Source organism: Hylobates moloch, unplaced genomic scaffold (genome assembly GCF_009828535.3).
Source record: "Hylobates moloch isolate HMO894 unplaced genomic scaffold, HMol_V3 SCAFFOLD_12, whole genome shotgun sequence".
NCBI lineage: Eukaryota > Metazoa > Chordata > Mammalia > Primates > Hylobatidae > Hylobates > Hylobates moloch.
In genome coordinates, this window is record NW_026652287.1 from 56,981,930 (window position 1) to 57,008,135 (window position 26,206).

The 26,206-nt window shown below is 38.9% G+C and overlaps 1 protein-coding gene across 1 annotated transcript; it reads right to left on the bottom strand.

The window, feature by feature from the left end:
* Positions 1-728: 728 nt before the first annotated feature.
* On the bottom strand, positions 729-19,491 carry LOC116478814 (nucleolar protein 8). The gene is made up of 11 exons (XM_032170306.2): positions 18,099-19,491; positions 15,002-15,115; positions 14,409-14,531; positions 14,027-14,117; positions 10,423-10,561; positions 9,288-9,365; positions 5,410-5,681; positions 3,733-3,859; positions 2,419-2,489; positions 1,495-1,574; positions 729-1,119 (listed from the first exon to the last, which is right to left on the bottom strand). Exons 1-11 carry the CDS (start codon positions 19,353-19,355, stop codon positions 1,069-1,071), a joined length of 2,403 nt encoding a protein of 800 aa, XP_032026197.2. The 5' UTR covers positions 19,356-19,491; the 3' UTR covers positions 729-1,068.
* Between the last annotated feature and the right edge of the window lie 6,715 nt (positions 19,492-26,206).

The following is a 26,206-nucleotide window of genomic DNA, read 5'->3' on the forward strand; positions in this document are numbered from 1 at the left end:
AGTGCAGTGGCGTGATCTCAGCACTGCAACCTCTGCCTCCTGGGTTCAAGTGATTATCCTGTCTCAGCCTCCCAAGGAGCTGGGATTACAGGTGTGAGCCACCACACACAGCTAATTTTTCTATTTTTAGTGGAGATGGGGTTTCACCATGTTGGCCAGGCTGGTCTTGAAATCCTGACCTCCTCGTGATCCGCCTGCCTTGGCCTCCCAAAGTACTGAGATTACAGGTGTGAGCCACCATGCTCGGCCTATGTAATACTATTTCATACAGAGCCCATTTTGATAGGAGACACATGTCTTGAAATCTAGGCAGGTTGGTTTATTTAATGTAATGTTAAATCTGTTTCCCTATTTGGGCTCAGGGTCCTGACTCCTAATTGTGACTACCTGTCTTTCAGACACTTGGTATTTTTCATAAGCTTTTAGTCTAACTAGAATTTTGGGATTGGCGTGCATCTGGATGTTGTTCCTTAATTCCTAGAGGCCAATGACAAGGTAACTATTTGGCTTCCCCTCCTGGTCTTCACAGAACTCTTATATGATGTTGGTCTGAAATGTCCTATATTTCAGTTAGCTATTCACCAAAACACAAGTATAAAACTCGATGTTGACTTGTAATTAATCAGTTTAAACAAAAATGACAAAATGGAAGGTGTATTTGACATAATCAGAAATAAACATTTCAAATAGCCTATAATTCACACAAAGCCTAGGCTGGAAAATACAAGTGTTTTGACTCATTTATTAAAAAAAGCTTCATGTAAACCTTGCATGAGAAGATGTCCATTAGTTACATAGAGGGCAAAGAGATTATATACAAAAAGTATTTTCAAGGACTATCTTGTTCTTCCTTTATAAGAAGTTAAATTTAATTTTTGAAGTAATTACTTAGGAAGAAATGCAGAGGAGTTCCACAGAAAAAGATGGCAACCAGAATGATATTCCATCAGCCAGATTTTTAAAATTCCTTCACTCCGAAATTTCTTTTTTGTCAGCTAAAACTGTTTTCTGGTCAGTTTCCTTAGGTGAGCCTTGTTCACATTCAGTATCAAAACCAACTGACATTTATTATTTTGGTTTCATTTTCCTTTTTGCGTCTTTATGTTTCTTTCGACAATCCTAGGGAAAAAAAAAGACTTTGTTAACAATAAACAAATTGTTTTTAAGATGTTCAGTAGATGGAAGTAAAACTTAGGCTATTCTCACTGTCAGGGCTGTGGAAACCTATTTTGAAAGTGCTCTTTTGAAATGAAGAGGGGGTATTGGCATTTTTGGCATTAACTGTTTATAATGGGAACTATAATTCAGTCTTTAAAAATCTGATGCTTTCGTGTTACTTAATAGGCTTGGCTGGACTCTGGGACCAGTCACTCAATTGAGCCAGTCTGCCGTCTCCTCACCTATACCATTCATGAGTTCCCTTCCAGCACCGTAATTCTAGATAGGTAACAACATGTCTATTTTAGGAAATAATATGGAGAAACAATTACTCACCATACGCAGGTTGGTTGTTCTGGCCTCCCAAGAGTTCCTGCTCATATTACTTCCTACTCCTCTCCAGAATAAGTCAGAACCTACTAGGGGAAAAAGAAGAAAGATGAGGCAGCAAACTACTAATAAAATTGGTAATATTCTAAGTGTTGGCATTATCAAGTTCTCCAATACCAGTTAAGATCATTCTTTTCCCTCAGTTTCTACCTATTTTCAAAAATTAGTATTTTTTCTTTCCAAATGAAAAATATATAGTATTGCTTTTACTGTTTATATATATCATTTACTATTATGTAACTTTGTTTATGCTAGGCTTTAAGAAATGAGCTCGAGGCTGGGCGCGGTGGCTCACGCTTGTAATCCCAGCACTTTGGGAGGCCGAGGCGGGCGGATCACGAGGTCAGGAGATCGAGACCACAGTGAAACCCCGTCTCTACTAAAAAAAATACAAAAAAATTAGCCGGGCGCGGTGGCGGGTGCCTGTAGTCCCAGCTACTCGGAGAGGCTGAGGCAGGAGAATGGCGTGAATCCGGGAGGCGGAGCTTGCAGTGAGCCGAGATCGCGCCACTGCACTCCAGCCTGGGCGACAGTGAGACTCCGTCTCAAAAAAAAAAAAAAAAAAAACACCAACAGCCTGAGTTTTCACATGGAATTTATGGCATTAAAACTTAGGGGTTTTATATGCCTAACATCTAAGGAAGCCCTTGGAACAAAACAAGCCTTTGTTGATGAGAATGAGTGGGCGAAGAAAGTGGTGAGTGGGGACATCTCAGACCTTGACAGCTTTACTAGTTAACATTCGTCAGTGTGAACAAACGGGGTTAAACCACATGACATTACCAACAGTCAAAATTCCTGGATGTGAATTACTGTAGCTGTACTATTACCTGTTCTATGTATGTAATTTGATGAAAAAAATGGACTGACCTTGAAGTCTTTCATCATTCTTAGAGAAAAAGAAAAATCTAGTGGTCTCTTTCTCAAGTAATGATGCTTCTCTGAAAAGAAAGAGGACAAAGGAGAGAAAAAAAATAGGTATTGGTTGGTTTAATTTCAATATTTAAGAAGAAATATTTACATTCAAAACATAAATACACTTTTCTTTTGTTTTTTTTTTTTTTTTTGAGACGGAGTCTCGCTCTGTCGCCCGGGCTGGAGTGCAATGGCGCAATCTCGGCTCACTGCAAGCTCCACCTCCCGGGTTCACGCGATTCTCCTGCCTCAGCCTCTCTGAGTAGCTGGGACTACAGGCGCCCACCACCACGCCCGGCTAATTTTTTTGTATTTTTAGTAGAGACGGGGTTTCACCGTGGTCTCGATCTCCTGACCTCCGGATCCGTCCGCCTCGGCCTCCCAAAGTGCTGGGATTACAAGCGTGAGCCACCGCGCCCGGCCAAATACACTATTTCTTAAATATATCTTTTATTTTTTTCATTTCCCTCTAGAATCCAGTTGAGCAAGACTCTTAAATATATCTTTGTATTTTGCACATTTTGCCCTGAGTTAAAACAACCCTCCCTCTAACATTCTTCTATCTGAAGCTTTGATAATGAAGACTTGTTTAAGTAGAACCTCTATCTTTCCTGTGTTGATTGCTGATACTCTCACTCCCACCATTGCTACCCCATTTGCCAGTGCCTCCCATGGGTAGGCACCCAGTCAACTGCAGCATCCTGTTTCCAGACCAGTGACTTCACTGTCAGGTCACCTTCCCTCTTCTATGCACAAACTATCTTCCCCTTAGTGCTATCCAAGTCTCATGGAAAAGGAAACACACTCTCCATTATAAAAAGGCTAGAGAACACTCTAACGAAACTGAGATGGCCAGGCGCAGTGGCTCATGCCTGTAATCCTAGCACTTTGGGAGGCCAAGGTGGGCGGATTACTTGAGGACAGGAGTTCGAAACCAGCCTGGCCAACATGGTGAAACCTCGTCTCTACTAAAAATACAAAAATTAGCCAGGTGTGGTAGCACGTGCCTGTAATCCCAGCTACTTGGGAGGCTGGGACAGGAGAATCGCTTGAATCCGGGAGGCGGAGGTTGCAGTGAGCCGAGATCATGCCATTGCACTACAGCCTGGGCGACAGAGCAACACTCCATCTCAAAAAAAAAAAAAAAAAAAAAAAAGAAGCTAAGACAATTTAGTTGTCATGTGAAGAGAAGCTTAAATATTTCTAAAGTATGTCTAATTCAGATTTTACAAATTATGAACTATGCCTGCTAAGAAACAAATTGTTTACCCAGGTCTGGACTTTCTGTGATCTGTTTCTTCAGTAACATCTTCCTCTTCTGAACTGCTGTCTTGTAAACGAGGGTCTTCCTGCCAGACAATCTTTCCAGGTTTCACTGTTTCAACTCTGTAAGTCTCTACATTGTTACGACAACAAAAGATGATGGGATTGTAACTCCACAGCCAAGTATTTCTGAACACATTCATTTGATTACTTTTACCACGTAGACATATCTAAAGTTCCAATATGTTAGTCATTAATTTAAAATAGTATCAAAAAAATAGGTAGTATCATCTTTTTAGATTTTTCAAATATTTTCAGAAGCCACTGTGATAATTTTGGCATTGCTAGAATGATCTGATAAGGACAGCAGTAATATAAAAAAGGTTTAAAAAATAAGGGTTTATAAATGAGCTATATAATTTTTAAAAATGACACCTAAAATAACCATGGCATCTGTGCTTGCATGAGAAGCCTAAAATATAATATGATACAGGGAAATCAGGTTTCCCTCTTGTCTATTTATAAATGAGAAAAGGAATATATCTTTACATTTTCAATACCCAAAACTTTTTGCTAGAACTGCTGAAAAAACTACTGCTATAAGATCAGGACAATCACCTCACAAGTCTTCAAAATTTCCCAAGTACTTAAAAAACATCTTTCAAGTTGCTGGTGTCTTTAGGACTCATTTCAAGGTCAATTTCTCACATTTTGCTCTCAAAGTTAGAAAAATTTAGTTACTATTTACATCATGCCAACTCTACTCAACAGTTGACATAGACAAGAAAATGAAGTCTTATTTGCAATACTTTTTGAACAACTACTAGATTGTTATACTTCTGTTTAAAGTACCATGGAGTTGGTATTATCTGCTAGTGAACCGAGATTGCACCACTGCACTCCAGCCTGGGTGACAGAGACTCTGTCTCCAAAAAAAAAAAATTAATAAAAATTTTAATCTACCAAACACATGTATGCTATTTTAACTGCTGATCTTTAAAGTAGAATCATTGTAGTTAGGTATGTGTGTATTCTTCTGTATAGGTATTACTTGCTGTTACAGTGGGAACTTCCAGAAAGCTTGAACCCTGGGTGAGGAACAGGTCAGGTGTTTTTTAACCTGTGGCCCATGTTGGCCTTTAGAAGTAAACCTCTTGAAATGAAATGCAAAACTGTATGTACTAGTGTTTATACTTCTAAGTTCTGGCAAATCTTCAAGGATAAACTGTGCAATAACTGGCATATTGATGACATGGCATATTGATGACATGACCATGGTAAACCAAGGTTACCTATATCTTCTTTTATCTTATCATATATAGCACTAGTTTTCCCTAAGTCATAGCATCTTCAGCTTCATTTAAGATACAAAGCTCTTTAACTATATGATTTACTATACTTCTTCATGACTTTTTACTTAACAGAAAAGATGCTGTACATTACTCTCTGGCTTCCCTTCATATGGCAGCTAGTAGGGGTTTGCTTCCTTAAATGCAAAAATAGTTTCTTTCACAGCTTCAGGAACATCGTGTTTATGCTCCTGTGACACTACATCTCAAATCATCTAGGTAGAACAAAGAGTCCTTTCTTCAGCTAACATGAAATCTGTTACACTTAATGCAGATTCAATCAATTAAGTTGAAACTGAATAAAATAAAAAAGTATGGGAAAAAAGAAAAGTACCTTCCTTTATGTCTTTAGTGTCTGAATCGAAAAAAGAGAACGTGAACCCGCTGGGCTGCTCAGCGCCACTGGTCAGAGCTGTAGAGTCCTGGATTTCCTCAAGTTTCTCTTTACCACAGTTCTCATTCCAGGATATGCCCTCTTCCTTTTCACTGGTGTATTTTGTAGTTTGGAATATTTCTTTCAGATCCATAGCAATATTATAATACATTTCTTTAGACACCTCAGGTAGTTTCTCAGCTTCCTCCCTTTTCTTTTTTCGTTTTGCTTTACTGAAATGACATATGTAGACATGTGCATCACAAAGAAACAAGTTTTGGAAAATTTCCAGAAATCAAGAAAAGAAAAAATCTTGGACAACTTTAATTCTATCCTTTCAACAACCAGGATATAAAACTCTACTTATAAATAGAGAAATAAAATAAGTAAAACTCTACATATAAAACTCTACTAATAGAAGCAAAATCTTGACCAATAAGCTTTTTTTAACACAAATCTCAAACAGCTGCATGAATCATATTCTATCATTCTCTGAACTACATTTCAGAAATTATGCCTAAACTATACACCTAGGTATAAGTAAGGAAATCATTTAGCTTCACTAGGCCTCAGTTTCCTCATAGGCAAAATGAAAACTGTAAGCCACATGACTCCTAAGATACTGGGAATTTTACTAGTAACTGGTAAAATTGTAAATCAGTTGTAGAAATTAATTATAAATATGTAGAGTCTCTTTTGAAATGAAATTTTTATGTTACCATAAATCTGCTCTATATTTAGGAATGAATATGCTTTTCTCTTTGATCTGGGACAAAAAGTTACATGGCAATTTCCAATACTGAATTTTGAGCTAAGAAAATATTAAAATCCTTTTTCCTCGAAGACCAGGCCAAAGTTTGTAATGTACTACCTAAAATAATAAGTGAACAGGATATCCTAAATAACCATTCTTAGTGGTAGAGACCATCTCAAAGAGAGAAACTTTTAGTATTTTGATAAATAAACCAACCTGATTAGGTTTTTTTTTTTTTTTTTTTTTGAGACGGAGTCTCGCTCTGTCGCCCAGGCTGGAGTACAGTGGCGCAATCTCGACTCACTGCAAGCTCCGCCTCCCGGGTTCACGCCATTCTCCTGCCTCAGCCTCTCCGAGTAGCTGGGACTACAGGCGCCCGCCACCACGCCCGGCTAATTTTTTGTATTTTTAGTAGAGACGGGGTTTCACCGTGGTCTCGATCTCCTGACCTCGTGATCCGCCTGCCTCAGCCTCCCAAAGTGCTGGGATTACAAGCGTGAGCCACCGCGCCCGGCCGACATGAAATTTAAGAAAGGGCTTCTAAGCAAAGATCAACTCTATGACAGCCTCAGAAAAACATGATCTAACGAAGGGGTTGGCAAACTATGGTCCATGGGCCAAGTCCAGGCTACTGCCTACTTATGTCTGAACTGCAAGTTAAGAAATTTTTTTTATCATTTGAAATGATGGGGGAAAAACAAACATCATTACATGAAAAAATTATATGAAATGAAAATTTCAGTGTCCTTTAATAGTTTTATTGGCACACAGCCTTGCTCATTTGTTTACATATTGTCTATGGCTGCTTTTGTTTTACAAAGGTAGAGTGGACTCATCACAGCAGAGATGGTCTGGCCTGCAAAGCCTTATCTATTTACTATCTCGCCTGTCACAGAAAAAGTTATAGACCTCGGTCTAAAAATAAAAGAAAATTCTTTGTTAAGACCCTAAAAAGAGATAAGAAGCTTCCAACAATGTTACCCAGGAACAGTGGTGCACACCTGTAGTTCCAGCTATGTGGGAGGCTGAGGTGGGAGGATCACTTGAGCCCAGGAGTTCAAGGCTACAGTGAGCTATGATTGTGCCACTGCACTCCAGCCAGGTGACAGAGCAAGACCCTGTCTCTAAGATTATACAAAAAGAAAATAAACTTCAACTGTTCAAACAATAGGGCTTCTATGGAGGTTAGAGGCATTATCTCTCAGCAGTTTCAGTAGAAGCCCAAGGTTAAAAAAACAACAAAAAAGGCTTATCTCAAAATGATTTGTGTGACTTTCATCTAACAGAGTGAATTCCAAGAAGATTCACAGATAACCAATGAAGATTTTAAGAGAATTATATTATCAGAAATACCACTAGACTGGACTGGTAGGTACAGGAACACTTCAAAATGAACAGACTTTTGGACTCCCAAATTTCTATAAGCAAAAACAGGTTGAGAAAACTACTCAGCTGTAAACCTATGCCAGCACTTATGAAAAGAGAAGGATGATCCAGAAAGCCAAGTCAACGGTCAGGAAGAATTATTCCTAGGCCCTCAGTCCTAATCAAAGACCTTCCAACATTTGTCTGTCTAGATTTCAGAGTTACTATGGACATGTGACTCCTTTGTGCCTGTTTTCTTTCGTTGAACAGTACCTATAGTGGTTATCCAATGCCTGTTCCACCACTCTGTACTGGAGGAAGGGTAGATAACTTGCTTTTTTAGTTCATAGGTCTTTTTATCAAACAGAACTGCACTCAAGGTACTGTACTCAAGGAATAACAAAGAAGCCTCATCTGTACCTAGATCTGATCTGAATGATGATATCCTGGATTTTGAGCTGATGTAAAGGGATGAGACTTCTTAGGGGTATAGCGAGGGGGTAAACATATCCATATTTGTTCAATACAGATTATCTGAAATAACACACAAATATCCTACATTGGAGGGAATATTAATATTACTTCTACTTTAGTCTAAAATGTGATTCTTTTTAAAAGAATCCTTTAATTTTGGAACAATTTAGGTTTACAGAAAGTTACGAAAATAGTAGAGTTCCTAAATAGCCTTCACTTTGTTTTCCCTAATGTAATTATGTATGTATATAACTATGTAATTGTATGTAACTAGGATATAATTGTCAAAATTAGAAGATTAACATTGGTAGATTACCACTAACTAAACTCAGACATTGTTTTGATTTCACCAGTTTCTCCACAAATTGTCCTTTTTGTTTCAAGATTCAGTTCAGGATACCACATTGCCTTTTGTGATTTTCGTGGCTATTAGCAGTTGGAAAATAAAGGATTTAAACCAAGCTGTTACTGGTTGCTCCATATAGTCACCATATTTATCCAACTGACTGCACATCTATAGGAAACAGAAGCTCCTACCACACTAGATGGTTGAATGGTTGCCCCCCAAAAGCTATGTCCATGTCCTAATTCCTGAAACATGTGAATGTTAACATTATTTAGATAAGGGGTCTTGCAGAGATACTAAGTTAAGGGTCCTGAGATGAGGAGACCATCCAGGATTATCCAAGCGGGCCCTGAATGCTATCACAAGTGTCCTTACAAGAGGCACAAAGAGGACAGACAGAAAAGAAGGGGCTGTGTGAAGATAGAGGCAGAAATGGGAGTAATGTAGTCTCAAGCAAAGGAACACCAAAGGATTGGTGGCAGTCACTAGAAACTAGGAGAGGCATGAAACGGCTTTGTTTCCCTGAACCTCTAGAAGGAACATAGCCCGTTCACTATCTTAATTTGGGACTTCTAGGTTCCAGAACTGTAAAGAAATAATTTTTGTGATTTTAAGTAACTAAGTTTGTGGTAGCTACAAAAGTCACAAGAAACTAATACAAATAAAAGGCATCATACTAGAGTAGCAGTACATATCATTTATAGATTCCTCTGTCAAAAGGTAAGACCTCCTCCACCACATCAATAATTCCTTTCTAACTCTACCTGCACTACCCCTACCCCACCAATCTTAATACAGTGGGACCAATGAGTAGGATATTGGTTCCTACCTACATTTTTAATTGTCTGAAATGAGATTAATTTACATGATCCTATTGCTAAAAGAAGTAGCTCTATTTACCTTTCTTTTGGTTTATCATCTCTTTTTCTTTCATAAGTGGCATGGTCTTGCTTCGTTGGATCATAATGTATGATGTCCCTATGTAAAAAAAGGAGGGGAGGTTGGAAGAGATAAAAACAGAACACTAATACAAAAAGTAAGTAGCAAATTATAAATTCAGCACTAGGAAGATTCTAATTTTGCAGCAAGAAGAAGCCATATGACATCAAATAAGGTAACTAGGATCTTACTAGAAATCATATATACATATATTTTTCTTGGAGACGGAGTCTCGCTGTGTTGCCCAGGCTGGAGTGCAATGGCATGATCTTGGCTCACTGCAACCTCTGCCTCCCAAGTTCAAGCGATTCTCTTGCCTCAGCCTCCTAAGTAGCTGGGATTACAGGCATGTGCCACCATGCCCGGCTAATTTTTATGTTTTTAGTAGAGACGGGGTTTCACCATCTTGGCCAGGCTGATCTCCAACTCCTGATCTCAGGTGATCCGCCCACCTCGGCCTCCCAAAGTGCTAGGATTACAGGTGTGAGCCACCGCGCCTGGCCGAAAAAATATTTTAAACTACCTACTTTTGAGATTTCCTGGATTTTTTTTAGCTTTTAAAATGATTTTAAACATACTAAAATACATACAGATAAAATGATGTACTATCTGGGATTTGCATAAAACATTGCATTGTGTAAAGTAGGGGTTGGATAAAGGTAGAGAAGAGAACACTGGTCACATGTTGGTGACTGTAAAAGCTAGGTGATGGTGTACAGGGCTTTCATTACCTGGTGTACAGGTAATGATGGTGTACAGGGCTTTCATTAGTCTCTCTAAATTGCATGCCTGAAAATTTCCATAACAGTTACATTTATATAAATAGTTTTACAGTTACTATTTAAACTGTTTCCCAATTGTTTCACTAATGAAAGCGATGCTGCTATGACATCTAAGTGTATAAATACAGAAATAATTTAAGATTAGTTCCTTGAAGTGAATCACTGGGTCAAAGGCAAGCATATTTTTAAGGGTCTGATACATATTGCCAGCTGCCTCCCCAGGCCATTAAAAGAGGCCTAGTTTTAAATTGAGTTCAAAAAGACATTTATGGCAAAGGATGATATGGTAGAATGGGATGGAACATAAAACATACCTAAATTTCTTAGCAGCTACTGATCCTTTGTTTGTAGAATTGCTTAAGTTGATTTGCAAAACACTTTGTACAATATTCAGGGCCTTCTTTTTTTCTTCAGCAAGCTCTTCTTCCTCAGCAGTTTTCTTTTCATTTACCTCTTTGAGGGAAAGGGATAATTAATAATCTCTTGGAAAACACAGCCTGAGAAGTCTCAATCATCAAATATTTACCAAGTACCTAAACATGTACAAAATCCATTAAGACAGGAAGAAGAAAAGTTTAACCTCATTTCACTAACCTCCATATCCCAAGACCCTCAGCCATAGCAAACTCAGAAAGTCTGTGTGACCAGACAATGAAAAGTCTGTTCCTAATTATGAAACAGTCTGAATTTAATGGCTTTGAGTACCAAGTCTAAAACTTTTAAGGTAAAGATCGACAAATGTAATAGAGCAAGATACTAATAACTACAGTGATTATAGACTGATTTTTTTAACATTCTAAACATAATCTAAATTATGTAAATCTAAAAATGATAAAAACAGTGAAAAATGGTAATGGTATATCTGACAATATAAGATATTAGTGGATAGTTGTTTCAGTCTTTGATTCAATAACAAGTATTATGGGAAAAAAACCATATGCCCTACACATACTAAGGCATCATGGACTTTTACAAGCTACTATCCTCAACTACTACAGACAGACAAAATATCACAGAATAAAGTTAAACAGCTAGTTTGGATTACAGAAATACAAAAGTAGCCTAAGCCCGTATGACTCTTTCAACTTACTGCAGGATATAAATAACAAACTAACAGAAACTAGAATAAAATGCTGATTTAAGTACTCTACAGGGATGCCCCCAAAGTTTCTAAGGGTTCAAAGGAAGTTGAGATAGTGTTTAACTGAATCAAAAGATGCTTTATAAACTAGGTAGAGTTATGAGGTAGGAAAGATAAAGTTGAATCCCTAGAGGTGGTAGGAAAGCATGCTAGGTGTTGGAAACAAAACAAACACATATATTGAAATAATAAAGTACAAAAAGTTTACACCGCATTAGGTTGAAACATGGAACTGCTAATTTCAACAACTTTTGACTATCAAAAACATCAATTTAATTTTTAATCTAATAACCATTAGGGAAGTAGAATATAATGCTGAAAAAGGCTCAAGGTGATATAGGCTGGCTGTGCTGCTTACTTGAGACAAAACGTTGTGCCTCAAAATTTGGGAAAGGGTCAGGTGCAGTGGCTCCATGCCTATAATCTCAGCACTTTGGGAAGCTGAGGCAGGAGGATCACTTGAGGCCAGGAGTTTGAGACCCGCCTAGGCAACACAGCGAGACCCTGTCTCTATGAAAATACAAAAATTATCTGGACATGGTGGCACGAGCCTGTAGTACTAGCTACTAGAGAGACTGAGTTTGAGGTTACAGTAAGCTATGACTGCGCCACTGCACTCCAGCCTGAGGAACACAGTGAGATCCTGTCTCCAAAAAAATAAAAATAAAATGTTGAGAAGGAAAGAAAAAAACAACAGAGATTCTAAGAATGGACACGCCATCAACACAGACAGGTTAAGAAGAGCTGGTTTGGACTTGCTGAGTTTTAACACAAACTCAGGAAAGCCTGTGGAAAATATCCAACAGGCACTGAAGACCAGTTGGGAGCTCACCAGAACAGCAAGGGAGAAAGAAGATCCAAATCTGAAAAAGACTCGTGTGCACGTGAAGGCTAAAGCTATAAGGACTTACAGAACCCTGGGAAGAACCCATATTTGGAGGCAAAAGAAAAATTAGGAATCAAGAGTTAAGAAAACCAGGAAGTTATGATGCAATTGGAAGCAAAGTGAACATTTTAAGAAGGGATGATCAACAGTGACATATGCTCTATGTTAGCTGAAGAGGATGTCATTGGAGACAATGCCACTGCACTTGGTGAACAAGTTGTTTATGGCTTTGAGGGAACACACACCTAAAGAGTTGTAAAGAAACAGACAAAATTGGCAGAAGTTAAGAAAATAACCACTCTATGTACCTTCTAAATGAAGGTTATTCTCCAGGTTCTGTTCATTCTTGTGTTTTCAACATGGAGTTTTGAGTGAGAAAGTCAAGTAGAATACAATGCTGGAAAGGGCTCAAGGAGATGGAGGCTGGCTGTGTTGCTTCTTGCAGGATAGACAAACATTGTGCTTTCAAAACTTGGAAAAGGTCCAGCTACAGTGGCTCATGCCTGTAATCTCAGCACTGAAACAGAATTTGGGAGGACCCTAGAGAATTCTTTTTAAACCTCTCTAAACCTTGGTTTCCTGAAACAGTCCAACACTGTTAATAATCACCTCAAAGAATTGGGAAGATCAAATCACAGATTGTTTTCAGTAAAAAGCCAACTGCTACTGAATTAGATGTAATTTACTTTTTCACTTCAAATTTATAACTGAAAGAGAGATGGAGTAGAAACTTGAAAACTGGCATGGTTAGAGGAATGGCTTTTTGGGACCAAAAGACCTAACTATGTCTGTAGAAAAAGTAAGAAGCTAGAAGGGGAAGAATGAAAATGCAAGTGATGAAAGGGGTAATAGGAAGTAGGAATGGTGAGGATTAAAATGCAGATTAGATTAATTCAGGAAGGAGAAAAAAAAAGAAGGGCAGAGAAGTTCTGAGATTAGGAGAGGGAATTAGGGAGCTCATTCAAGCCAGCGACATGAGGTAAGGTGTTTTTAAAAGGGTAAGAGGAGAAGGTCCTGTAGAAAAAGATTGGAAGTACTGCTGTGAAAAATGCTACAGTAAGTGAAAAGAAGTAGAATTAGGATGCTTCTGATAGCATCAATACTCTTAGATACATTCAAATAGGGATACATTCAAGTAGAATGGCATTCAGTGATACACAGCTTTAAAAAATAATCTGCACCAGGTATGCACACTGGAGGACGACGAACACTCTTCCTTTTATTTATTAATTTATTTTTTTTTTTAATTTTTTTTTTTGAGACAGAGTCTCGCTCTGTGGCCCAGGCTGGAGTGCAGTGGCGCAATCTCGGCTCACTGTAAGCTCCGCCTCCCGGGTTCATGCCATTCTCCTGCCTCAGCCTCTCCGAGTAGCTGGGACTACAGGCGCCCGCCACCATGCCTGGCTAATTTTTTTTTGTATTTTTAGTAGAGACGGGGTTTCACCGTGGTCTCGATCTCCTGACCTCATGATCCGCCCGCCTTGGCCTCCCAAAGTGCTGGGAGCCACCGCGCCCGGCCCACTCTTCCTTTTAGAAAGCCAGGAGTGACTTAACCATCTTCCATGGCTTCACCCAGAACCTGCTGATCAACTGACACAGGCTGCCAGGTAGGAAACTCAACTTCTTCTCATGCTAAGGACGGGATAGAGGAAAATGGTACCTTTGGTGGATGTTATTTTTTCCTTTCCTTTCTGCACCGCTAAGTAATTAAATTTTCCTAAATTACTATGTACAAACAAACTTAGTATTAACTGTACATTTGATTATAAACTCCTCAATCCAATGTCTTGGGATGGAGAGTTTCTTCATGTGTTAAACAAAGGAGGTATACTAGGTGATTTCTCAGTGTCCCCAGATATGACATCGGGACTCTGGACAATGAAGCATTTACCTTCCTGTTCCTCTTCACTGTCAGTTTCTAGAAATCGAGAGTCCATACGGAATCTGTCATCAGTGCCAAAGTGCGACTGTAAATCCATGAGCTACACAGACAGAAAACATACATAATTGATAGCCACATTCCCAAGAAATTGCTTCTGACAAAGACTGTCAATGTACACCTCCCCACACACTGAAATTCACTACATTAAGATGTTTGCCTACCTCCATCTACTTATGAACCAATCAGAGAGGATCACAGAAGACTCACTCTCCAAATAAACACCCCGACGCTATAACGTAGGTTAAGGTCTGCCTGCATTTACCCAGATTTAAGGACTATGTCAAAAAATAAGGACATGCTGCAAGTTTAATTATTTTCAGTCTTCACTAACCTTCTGTCCAGCTCTGCCCTCAAACTGAGGTTTAATTTTGAACCTATTACTGTCATCTTCAGAATCAGATTCCTCATCATCACTGCTATCAAACAGCTTCCCTGATGTTTTAACCATAGACTCCTGTGAAGAAACATAACATTTATTAATAGCAGAGGCAAACAAGCAGCATTTCCCTTCATAATGTAATCTTCTCCCTCACATTGAAAGCCAATAACCCAGACTCATCTACCAGGAATGAGTAAATGGCGGGTCAGGTGGAAATTCCTGACTCAGTGAAATCTAACTGGCCTCTGGGATCACTAATCCAGAGGCTCCCCAGTGAAGCCTGGATTTGGGGAGGTAGTTATTACATGCAAGAACAGTTTTTGTAGTGTTTCACTAATATTGATGTCATGCTGCAGATGTTACGGAGAATATAGGTTCATATATAAAAATCTCCAAGACCCCTGTAGTCTCAATATGCAGTGACCTGGCAAGCCCTGGGTCTCACTGGGGCTCTCAGGAGGGTTTTATGTTGAGATTGCCAGTTGTTTGTGGTGTGGATCTGCAGAAGTAGATGAATGTCCACAGAGACATCCTGAACTTCTTACTTTCACCCATTCCTCTCCTGGATGGCTCTGCTCCTGAGTCGTTGTCTCCTCTGTTTCACATTCACTGTCAGAACCGAAGATGATGTGCGTTGGCTTATCCTCTGGATGACCATCCTAGGGAGGCCATCGAAAGCATTGCATCTTAAAAAGATTTATGATGAAGACTCCAAAAGCAATTGCAACAAAATCCAAAATTGACAAGTGGGATCTAATTAAACTAAAGAGCTTCTACACAGCAAAAGAAACTATCAACAAAGTAAACAGACAACGTACAGAATGGGAGAAAATATTTGCAAACTATGCATCTAACAAAGGTCTAATACCCAGAATCTATAAGGAACTTAAACAAATCAACAAGCAAAAAACAAACAACCCTAGTGAAAAATGGGCAAAGGACACAGCAGACACTTCTCAAAAGACAAACACCCGGCCAACAAGCATACAAAAAAAATGCTCAACATCACTCATCATTAGAGGAATGCAAATCAAAACCACAATGAGATACCATCTCACACCAGTCAGAATGGCTATTACTAAAAAGTCAAAATATAACAGATGCTGGCAAGGTTGCAGAGAAAGGGGAATGCTTATATACTGCTGGTGGGAATGTAAATTCATTCACCCACAGTGGAAAGCAGTTTGGCGATTTCTCAAAGAACTTAAAACTATCATTTGACCTACAACCCCATTAGTGGATATTTGCCCAAAGGAATATAAATCATTCTCTCATAAAGACACATGCACACGTTTATTGGAGTACTATTCATAATAGCAAAGATACGAAATCAACCTAGATGCCCATCAATGGTGGACTGGATAAAGAAAATGTGGTACACATGCCCCATGGAATACTACGCAGTCATAAAAAAGAATGCAATCATGTCCCTTGCAGCCACATTGATGGTGCTGGAGGCTACTATCCTAAACAAATTAAGACAGGAACAGAAAACCAAATACTGCATGTTCTCACTTATAAGTGGGAGCTAAATGTTGAGTACACATGGGGGAGCAATAGGCCAGGTACACTGGTTGACACCTGAAATCCCAGCACTTTGGGAGGCCATGGCAGGCTGATTGCTTGAGATTAGGAGTTCGAGACCTGCCTAGGTGACATGGTGAAACCCCATCTCTACAAAAATACAAAAATTAGCTGGGCATGGTGGCATGTGACTGTAGTCCCAGCTACTCAGCGGGCTGAGGTGGGAGAATTGCTTGAGCCTGGGAGATGGAGGTTGCAGTGAGCTGAGATCACACCACTGCACTCCAGGGTGACAGAGTGAGACCCTGTTAAAAAAAAAAAAAAAAAAAAGGGAACAATCAACACTGGGGTCTACTTGAGGGTGCAGGGTGGGAGGAGAGTAAGGATTGAAAAGCCACCTATTGGGCCGGGCACAGTGGCTCACGCCTGTAATCCCAACACTTTGGGGGGCCAAGACAGGCAGATCACCTGAGGTCAGGAATTTGAGACCAGCCTGGCCAACATGGTGAAACCCCATCTCTACCACAAATATAAAAATTAGCTGGGCGTGGTGGCAGGTGCCTGTAATCCCAGCTACTCAGGAGGCTGAGGCAGGAGAATTGCTTGAGCCCAGGAGGCAGAGATTGCAGCGAGCCGAGATCACACCATTGTACTCCAGCCTGGGCAACAAGAGCGAAACTACATCTCAAAAAAAAAAAAAAAAAGCAAAGAAAAACCACCTATTGGGTACTATGCTGATTATCTGGGTGACAAAATAATCTGTACACCGAACCTCCAAGACACGCAGCTTACCCATGTAACAAACCTGCACATATACCCCCAGAACCTAAAATAAATATTGGAAGAAAAAAAAAGCATTGCATCTTAAAACAACCCAATCTCAAACTGAACATGTCTAAACCTATCACTCCCTTCCCCTGCCAAGTCTACTTCCTGCCCTTTTTCCTTATCTAGTGAATGCCATCACCATCTGTTTATTTGCCCAAGACAGAAACTTACAATTCCTCTTTCTATCGCTATACAGTTATCACCAAGTTCTATCAATTAAACTTCTTGGTATCAATTCAGTCAATCTATTCCCATTGCTGTTATGGTTTTGACTTTCCACCTCCCCAAAGGCTCTCCTTGGTTACAGACGGACCCGTTCGATTTGTTTTCATCATGGTCTGAAGGATCTCTCCCAAACAGAGGTTGACAAACTTTCTCTGTAAAAGGCCAGAGTAAATATGTTAGGCTTTGCAGGCCACATATGGTCTTTGTTCTGTATTCAAAAACTATTTTTAGCTTGAAGGCTGTACATAAATAGGTCATGGGCTGGATGGCCTTTGAGGTGTAGTTTGTCAACTCCTGTTCCAAAATAGACACAATTAATCTTCTCTCCCTTGCTTAAAATTCTTCACTCTCTTTTCATTTTATGAACAAAATCAAACCACTAGCCTCATTTCTTGCCATCTCATGCTGTATAAGTTTTAGTTACACTAATTGAAAACATTCACCCTTGTATAAACTGTTCCTTTTTCCTAGAATGAAAGCCTTTCTGCTCCCTTCCCACCCTTTCACCTGTGCCTGACCAATTCCCACAAATCTTTTCCTACCACTCGGCTCAGACTACAGAAGCTCCCAACTGACTTGGTGTGTCTCCTGCGTGCTGCCAGGGCACGGGGCACAACCCCCTCCTGGCCCTCTGTAACTGAACTGTGACTGTCAGCATGCCACACCATGAGCCAAAAACTGTATGAAAGGCAAGATCACCATCCTCATACGATAAATCTGGCACTTACCATAAAGGTGTACTTAACAATTGTTAGAAGAATGAACAAAAGCCCATTACAGTAAATCTTGGCAAGACTTGGCAAGGTATAAATCACTTGACAAGTGATTTATATGTAAATTCAGACACATTTGAATACATAACTATACCAGGTATAGCTTCTAAATGAAAGAAAATTATAAAGAAATTTTCAGATAAATCAGATGAAAAAGCTAACTCAAGAACCAAAACATGAAATTGGTGAACACCAAGACGATCAGCTCTATGGGGGCACACCTAACTTCATGGGAAAGAAAAGCTGGACTTTCTGAGTTCTTGTTAAATCCATACATTGAAAATATACTCACCAAATTTGCCAGAGCATTATGCACCAGCTTCTTCTGCACTTCTTTTGCTTTTCGCCTCGCTTCCAAGGCTGCCAAACGCTTCTCATTGTCTTCAGCATGCTTATCTTTAGCACTCAGATCTGACGAATTACTAATAGAAAGTGAGAAATCAGTTTTGATTTCCCGAGTGTCCTTGGATGAGACCTTTGGTGATTTCTTGAGAGATGTGAGGCTGCTTGAATCAGACCTCTCTTCCTCTGAAGCTTCTGTCTTTGTGGTACTATGGCAGCTGTCTTTGTTAAAGCCTATGTTGTGAGTCTTTGCACTAAGACTTAAGGACTTTTTACCTTCTAACAGCCTAGAAATAGGATTCTTACTTCTCTTTTCAGAACTGCTAAGGGACACTGCCTTCCGATCCTGGCTCTCAAAAGTGGTCTGTCTTTTTTGAGGCTGAATATAGTTTGGGCCATTCGCCTTCTTTGCATGTTGACATGGAGTCACTTCACCTGATGAGCCATTAACATATGGGGACCCATCTTCCATGGATATGACACTGGGACCCTCATGTTTCATGAAATTCTGATCTTTATTAATATTGTTAGAGGCAACACTGTCTTTCAAGGATTTTTTCATTGACTCCTTTTCATATAGACAGCCTATTCCCTTGAAAGCCTGAAATTTTGGCTTTAAATTGTTTTCCTTTGGTTTCTGTTTGCCACAGGTGTTCTCCTCTCCTTCTAACAGGGAAGCCACAATCTCCTCAGGATGAATACACTGTCGGCCTCTGTGGGGACCAGTGGGAGTCTTGGGGCTCTTGGAGCCTCTGTCAGACTTGCATTGGGTGGTGGTTTCTGGCCCATCACTCTCAGTATCTTCATTTGGAACCTTCAGATCACTGCCAGCCAATTGTTCCAAATCAGCTAAAGTGAGATTCACACGAAGGCAGTTTTTCATCATGGCATTATACTCCTCGCCTCCTTCAGAGTCAGCTAATTCTGATGCAGAATCAGCATCTTCACTGCTACTGGAGTGAGAGGGAAATTTACAACTAAGAGACTTTAATCTATGACCGAGGGCTGACTCTATATTGCTTTTTCTTTTTCGTAGTTTAATACAGTGATCAGAAAGCTCATAGTTTTCTCTATTTTTGAAACAAGTTTTCTTTGTAGATTTTTCCATTTGTGAAAATTCTGTACTGTTTTTGACCTTAGCAACATTTTTTTTCATTGCAATGATTTCATCTATATCTCCTGAGTCATACTCACAATCATTTCTCATATCATCATCACTATCATGGCAAGAGACATTATTTTTGACACCTAAACCTATTAAAGAATGCAGTTTGTGAACGCCTGATTTGAAATCATCCCTTACAACTTCAAAAGGATCATTTTCAGATTCATTTATTGAGGGTCCATTTGGCCTAAAGTAGACTTTAAATTCAATGTCTATTGATTGTCTGTCTAGAGGGTCTGTCCAATGGTGAGAGTAGGGTGTTGCAGTCCCTAGGTATTATTGTATTAGAGTCTAACTTCTTTTTTACACCTGTTAATATTTGTTTTATATATCTGGGTGCCCTGGTGTTGACTGCATATGTCTTCTTAGTGAAATGACTCCTTTATCATTATATAATACTCTTCTTTGTCTCTTTACAGTTTCTGACTTAAAGTCCATTTTATCTGATATAAGTATGGCTACTTCTGCTTTGTTTTGGTTTCTGTTTGCATATTTATTTCTATCCCTTCAATTCAATCTATGTGTGTCATTTAAAGGTGAAGTGACTTTCATGTAGGCAACATGTAGTTGGGTCCTGTTATTTCCTTTTTTAAATCCTTTCAGTCAGTCTATACCTTTTAATTGGAAAATTTAACCTGTTTGAAGTCAAGGTTATTATTTATAGGTGAGGACTTACCTCTTTCATTTTGTTAATTATTTTCTGGTTGTTTTGTATATTTTTTGTTCCTTTCTTCCTTTCATTTTATTCTGATAAAAGATTTTTTTAACTACAGATGCAATTCCATGACTTGTTAATGGTCTGATCAGGATTTCTATTTCTTCCTGGTTCAGTCTTGGGGGGTTGCATGTGTCCTAAAATTTATTTATTTCCTCTGGGTTTTCTAGTTTGTGTGTATAGAGGTATTCATATTAGTCTCTGATGCTCTTTTTTATTTCTGTATTATCAGTTGTGATGGCCCCTTTATCATTTGATTGTAGTTGGAATCTTTTCTCATTTTTTCTTGATTAACCTGCCTAGTGGTCTCTCAATTTTGCTTACCCTTTCAAAAACCAACTTTTTGTTTCATTGCTTCATTGCATAATAGTTATTTTTTCATCTTAATCTCATTTAGTTCTGCTTGATCTCTTTGCTTTCTTTTCTTTTGCTAGATTTGAGTTTGAATTGTTCTTGTTTTTCTAGTTTCTTAAAAATTTTAAAACTCTGATCAAAGAAACTGAAGAGTTCACAAACACATACAAAAAAAGAAAAAATATCCCATGTCCATGGATTGTAAGAATGTTGTTAAAATAACTATACTACCCCAAAAGATACAAAGATTCAATATAACTCCAATTGAAATACCAACAACATTCTTCACAGAAATAGAAAAAGCAATCCTAACATCCACACAGGGTTGCAAAAGATCCCAAACAACTAAAGCAATCTTAAGCAAACAAAAACAAAAACAAACAAAAAACAAAGTTGGAGGCATCATACTACTGGACCTCAAAATGTACTACAAAGCTGTACTAACCAAAACAGCATGGTACTTGCATAAAAACAGACACATACACAAATGGAACAGAATAGAGAACCCAGAAATAAATCCATTTATTTACAGCCATCTGATTTTCAACAAAGGCACCAAGAACATTCAGTGGGGAAGGAACAGTATCTTCAATAAATGGCACTGGGATTATCCATACCCAGAAAAATGAAACTAGACCACTATCTCTCACCATATACAAAATCAACTCAAAATGAATTAATGACCTAAATGTAAGAATTGAAACTAAAAAACAACTACAAGAAAACATAAGAGAAATACTTCAGGCTAATATCCTTAGAAATAAAACCTCAAAAGCAGAGGCAACAAAAGCAAAGATAAATGGGATTACATAAAACTAAAAAGCTCTGCACAGCAAAGAAAACAATCAACAGAGTGAAGAAACAACCTATAGTATAACAGAAAATGTTTGCAAACTATTTATCCAACAAGGGATTAATATGTAGAATATACACAAGGAACTCAAACTACTCAACAGCAAAAAAATAACAATAATAAAAATAATCAAAGTAGTGATACAAATGGACAACTATATGAAAAAATGTACAACATCATAATAAGAGAAATGCAAATCAAAACCACAATGAGATACCATCTCACTCCAGTTAGAATGGTGATTATCAAAAAGACAAAAAAATAACACTGATGAGGATGTGGAGAAAAGAACTTTTACACACTTTTGGTGGGAATGTGAATTAGCCATCATAAAAAAAGTATGGAAGTTGCTCAAAGAACTAAAAATAGAACTACCATATGATCCAGCAATCCCACTACTGGTCTCACTCATATGTAGAAGTTAAGCAAATTGATCTCCCAGAAGTAGAGAATAGAATAGTGGCAACTAGCAACTAGGAAGGGAGGAGAGATAGAGAGAAGGTAGTTAAAGGACACAAAAATTACAGCTTGATAGGAGTAAGTTCTAGGGTTCTACAGCATTGTAGGATGACCATAATTAACAATAATTTACTCTATATTTTCCAATAGCTAGAAGGGAGGACTTTGAATGTCCCCATAAAGAAATTATAATGGTTTGATGTGACGGATATGCTAATTACCCTGATTTGATCATTACAAATTACATACAGGTATTAAAATGTCACAATATAAGCCATAAATATGTACAGATATCATGTGTCAATTTTAAAAGAATACCTGTAAACATCAAGATATATGAATGTTATGAAGATCAAACTGAGAACCGAGAAATCAGCATATTCTCCACTCAGTCTCCTCCTCTCCCAAATAATAACATACATACCTGACAAGACCTTGTGCAACATGTGAGCAGGAACGCGCAGGTAGGAGGCTGAGGTGTCTGCCCAGCTCAGTATGTGGATATTAACCTCCACTGTATTTCACTTTTTGCTTCCTCTAGACTGGATCATTCCAGGCTAGAGAATATTGTTAATTTATCTTCTATTTGCTTTTGAACTGATTATATTTCAGGGTATAGTTTTGTTTTTGTTTTATAATATCTAGCTAAATATTTCATCTCTTTTTTTAATTATTATACTTTAAGTTTTAGGGTACATGTGCACAATGTGCAGGTTTGTTACATATGTATCCATGTGCCATGTTGATTTCCTGCACCCATTAACTCGTCATTTAGCATTAGGTATATCTCCAAATGCTGTCCCTCCCCGCTCCCCCACCCCACAACAGTCCCCGGAGTGTGATGTTCCCCTTCCTGTGTCCATGTGTTCTCATTGTTCAATTCCCACCTATGAGTGAGAACATGCGGTGTTTGGTTTTTTGTCCTTGCAATAGTTTACTGAGAATGATGGTTTCCAGTTTCATCCATGTCCCTACAAAGGACATGAACTCATCATTTTTTATGGCTGCATAGTATTCCATGGTGTATATGTGCCACATTTTCTTAATCCAGTCTGTCGTTGTTGGACATTTGGGTTGGTTCCAAGTCTTTGCTATTGGGAATAGTGCCGCAATAAACATACGTGTGCATGTGTCTTTATAGCAGCATGATTTATAGTCCTTTGGGTATATACCCAGTAATGGGATGGCTGGGTCAAATGGTATTTCTAGTTCTAGATCCCTGAGGAATCACCACACTGACTTCCACAATGGTTGAACTAGTTTACAGTCCCACCAACAGTGTAAAAGTGTTCCTATTTCTCCACATCCTCTCCAGCACCTGTTTTTTTCCTGACTTTTTAATGATCGCCATTCTAACTGGTGTGAGATGGTATCTCATTGTGGTTTTGATTTGCATTTCTCTGATGGCCAGTGATGATGAGCACTTTTTCATGTGTTTTTTGGCTGCATAAATGTCTTCTTTTGAGAAGTGTCTGTTCATGTCCTTTGCCCACATTTTGATGGGGTTGTTTTTTTCTTGTAACTATGTTTGAGTTCATTGTAGATTCTGTATATTAGCCCTTTGTCAGATGAGTAGGTTGTGAAAATTTTCTCCCATTTTGTAGGTTGCCTGTTCACTCTGATGGTACTTTCTTTTGCTGTGCAGAAGCTCTTTAGTTTAATTAGATCCCATTTGTCAATTTTGGCTTTCATTGCCATTGCTTTTGATGTTTTAGACATGAAGTCCTTGCCCATGCCTATGCCCTGAATGGTATTGCCTAGGTTTTCTTCTAGGGTTTTTATGGTTTTAGGTCTAACATGTAAGTCTTTAATCCATCTTGAATTAATTTTTGTATAAGGTGTAAGGAAGGGATCCAGTTTCAGCTTTCTACATATGGCTAGCCAGTTTTCCCAGCACCATTTATTAAATAGGGAATCCTTTCCCCATTGCTTGTTTTTGTCAGGTTTGTCAAAGATCAGATAGTTGTAGATATGCGGCATTATTTCTGAGGGCTCTGTTCTGTTTCATTGATCTATGTCTCTGTTTTGGTACCAGTACCATGCTGTTTTGGTTACTGTAGCCTTGTAGTATAGTTTGAAGTCAGGTAGCATGATGCCTCCAGCTTTGTTCTTTTGGCTTAGATTGACTTGGCGATGTGGGCTCTTTTTTGGTTCCATATGAACTTTAAAGTAGTTTTTTCCAATTCTGTGAAGAAAGTCATTGGTAGCTTGATGGGGATGGCATTGAATCTATAAATTACCTTGGGCAGTATGGCCATTTTCACGATATTGATTCTTCCAACCCATGAGCATGGAATATTCTTCCATTTGTTTGTATCCTCTTTTATTTCATTGAGCAGTGGTTTGTAGTTCTCCTTGAAGAGGTCCTTCACAGCCCTTGTAAGTTGGATTCCTAGGTATTTTATTCTCTTTGAAGCAATTGTGAATGGGAGTTCACTCATGATTTGGCTCTCTGTCTGTTATTGCTGTATAAGAATGCTTGTGATTTTTGCACATTGATTTTGTATCCTGAGACTTTGCTGAAGTTGCTTATCAGCTTGAGGAGATTTTGGGTGGAGACAATGGGGTTTTCTAGATATACAATCATGTCATCTGCACAAAGGGAAAGTTTGACTTCCTCTTTTCCTAATTGAATACCCTTTATTTCCTTCTCCTGCCTGATTGCCCTGACCAGAACTTCCAACACTATATTGAATAGGAGTGGTGAGAGAGGGCATCCTTGTCTTGTGCCAGTTTTCAAAGGAAATGCTTCCAGTTTTTGCCCATTCAGTATGATATTGGCTGTGGGTTTGTCATAGATAGCTCTTATTATTTTGAGATACGCCCCATCAATACCTAATTTATTGAGAGTTTTTAGCATGAAGGGTTGTTGAATTTCTCTTTAAAAAATAAAAAGAAAATTGAGCTGAGACAATTGGGTTGTTAATTCTATCAAAAAACTTTGCAACCTTAAAAAAAATAAATTGAATCAGTCCATTCACTGTCCTAATATCTACAGCCCCAATTTAAAGCCTTCCTTTTTAATTACAAAAATCTAAATTGAGAAAATGCTTCTCCCCAGGAAGATTTTAATATATGAGAACAGGGCAGAGTCACCCTAATACAAAGCCCTAAGCAGCATAAGTGGTCCCCAGGACCCCATGAAATATTTCTTGCACTGTTTCTCATGCGCAAAAAGTCCCCAGAGATGGCCAGCAAGACTCTGCAACTTTCAATTCATCATTCCATACCTGTCCTTCTAAACCTCTATGCTGGGATCAAAGTCCTACTCTACCTTACCTTACCAGGGATTGTAGGGTTTTCTTATGGTCAAAACAAAACAAAACAAAAAACAAAACAACAACAACAACAACAAAAACCACACACACACACAAAAACAAAAACTCTTAAAAGCTTAGGTCCATATCCTATAAAAAGAATGTCACAGTTGCACTTTCAATCCCTATGTCTTCACCATCTGACCTTTCACCCATAGCAGAAACTCAGACTTCTGCCCACATGTGACCTCCCTGAGGATAAGCTGGACTTGTAACAGATGGAGGTATGGTAAAGAGGAAGTCGCAATTAGCCCTTCCCTTTTGTCCCCATATGGAGGTAGGGAGACAGTGCTTCAGTTCCTTCCCAGACTCCAAGATGCCCTCCTACAGCCAGATCTCACTCAAGTGCAAGGTTAGGAGTTCAGGCTGTAGAGTCAGCCTGCTCTGGGTTTGACTTCCAGTTGTGTGATCCAAAGAAGGTGGCCTAACATCTCTGAGACTCATTGGCCCAGTTTAATAGATGAAGAAACTAATAGCCATCTCACAAGCCATAGTTTGGAGAGAGAGAGAGAGAGAACATAAATGAAGCTCTCAGCTTCTGGAACATAATTAATGCCAGTCAACATTAAGAACTTACCACCATAATTAGTAACTAATTAATGGGCAATAAATGCCCACAAAAAGGAGAGAAAGAAAAAGCACAGAACCAATCAACGGGGAAACAGTTATGTGAACTTGCATGTTGCTTTCGCATTTAGGAAGCACTGGCACAAACATTGCCTCATTTTATTATGGTGAACATGTAAAAGAGGCAGGTACCATTATTCCCACTCCACATGTTGGAAGTAAAGCTCAGAGTCGTAAAGAAAACGAGCACTTAAACAAAGGATTTCTCAGCAAGGCAAAATTTACTTCTGCAGAAGGGTGCTGCTTGCACGTCTGGTCACCACAAGAGCACACCGAACAAAGTGGGGAAGGGGCTTTTATCCCTAATGCAGTTTGTCCCTGCTACTGTGTCCTGCATCCATTAGCTGGAGTTGGACTGCACAATCTAAGCTGAACCCCACTGGCTAACTTGAGAGATGCAGGAATGTGGTTATACCAGTGGGAAGGGCAGTTTTGGCGGCAGAGCTGTTGTGACAGGAGGGGTAATTCACAGAATGGGTTAGCAGATGTGGTCTTTGCAGATAAGGACTGGCGGGAAAGTTGTTTACTGAAACTAAGACAGGGAGGCATAAGGGATAAGGAAGTTGGT

Excerpts from the sequence above, each read along its gene's own strand:
- LOC116478814 (XM_032170306.2), bottom strand. The coding sequence starts at position 19,355 with ATGAGAAATGATTGTGAGTATGACTCAGGAGATATAGATGAAATCATT. Across the intron at positions 2,490-3,732 it reads CACAGAAAGTCCAGACCTGG|AGAAGCATCATTACTTGAGA; the intron begins GTAAACAATTTG and ends CTTTCTTTTCAG. Across the intron at positions 1,575-2,418 it reads GAATGATGAAAGACTTCAAG|GTTCTGACTTATTCTGGAGA; the intron begins GTCAGTCCATTT and ends TTCCCCTAGTAG.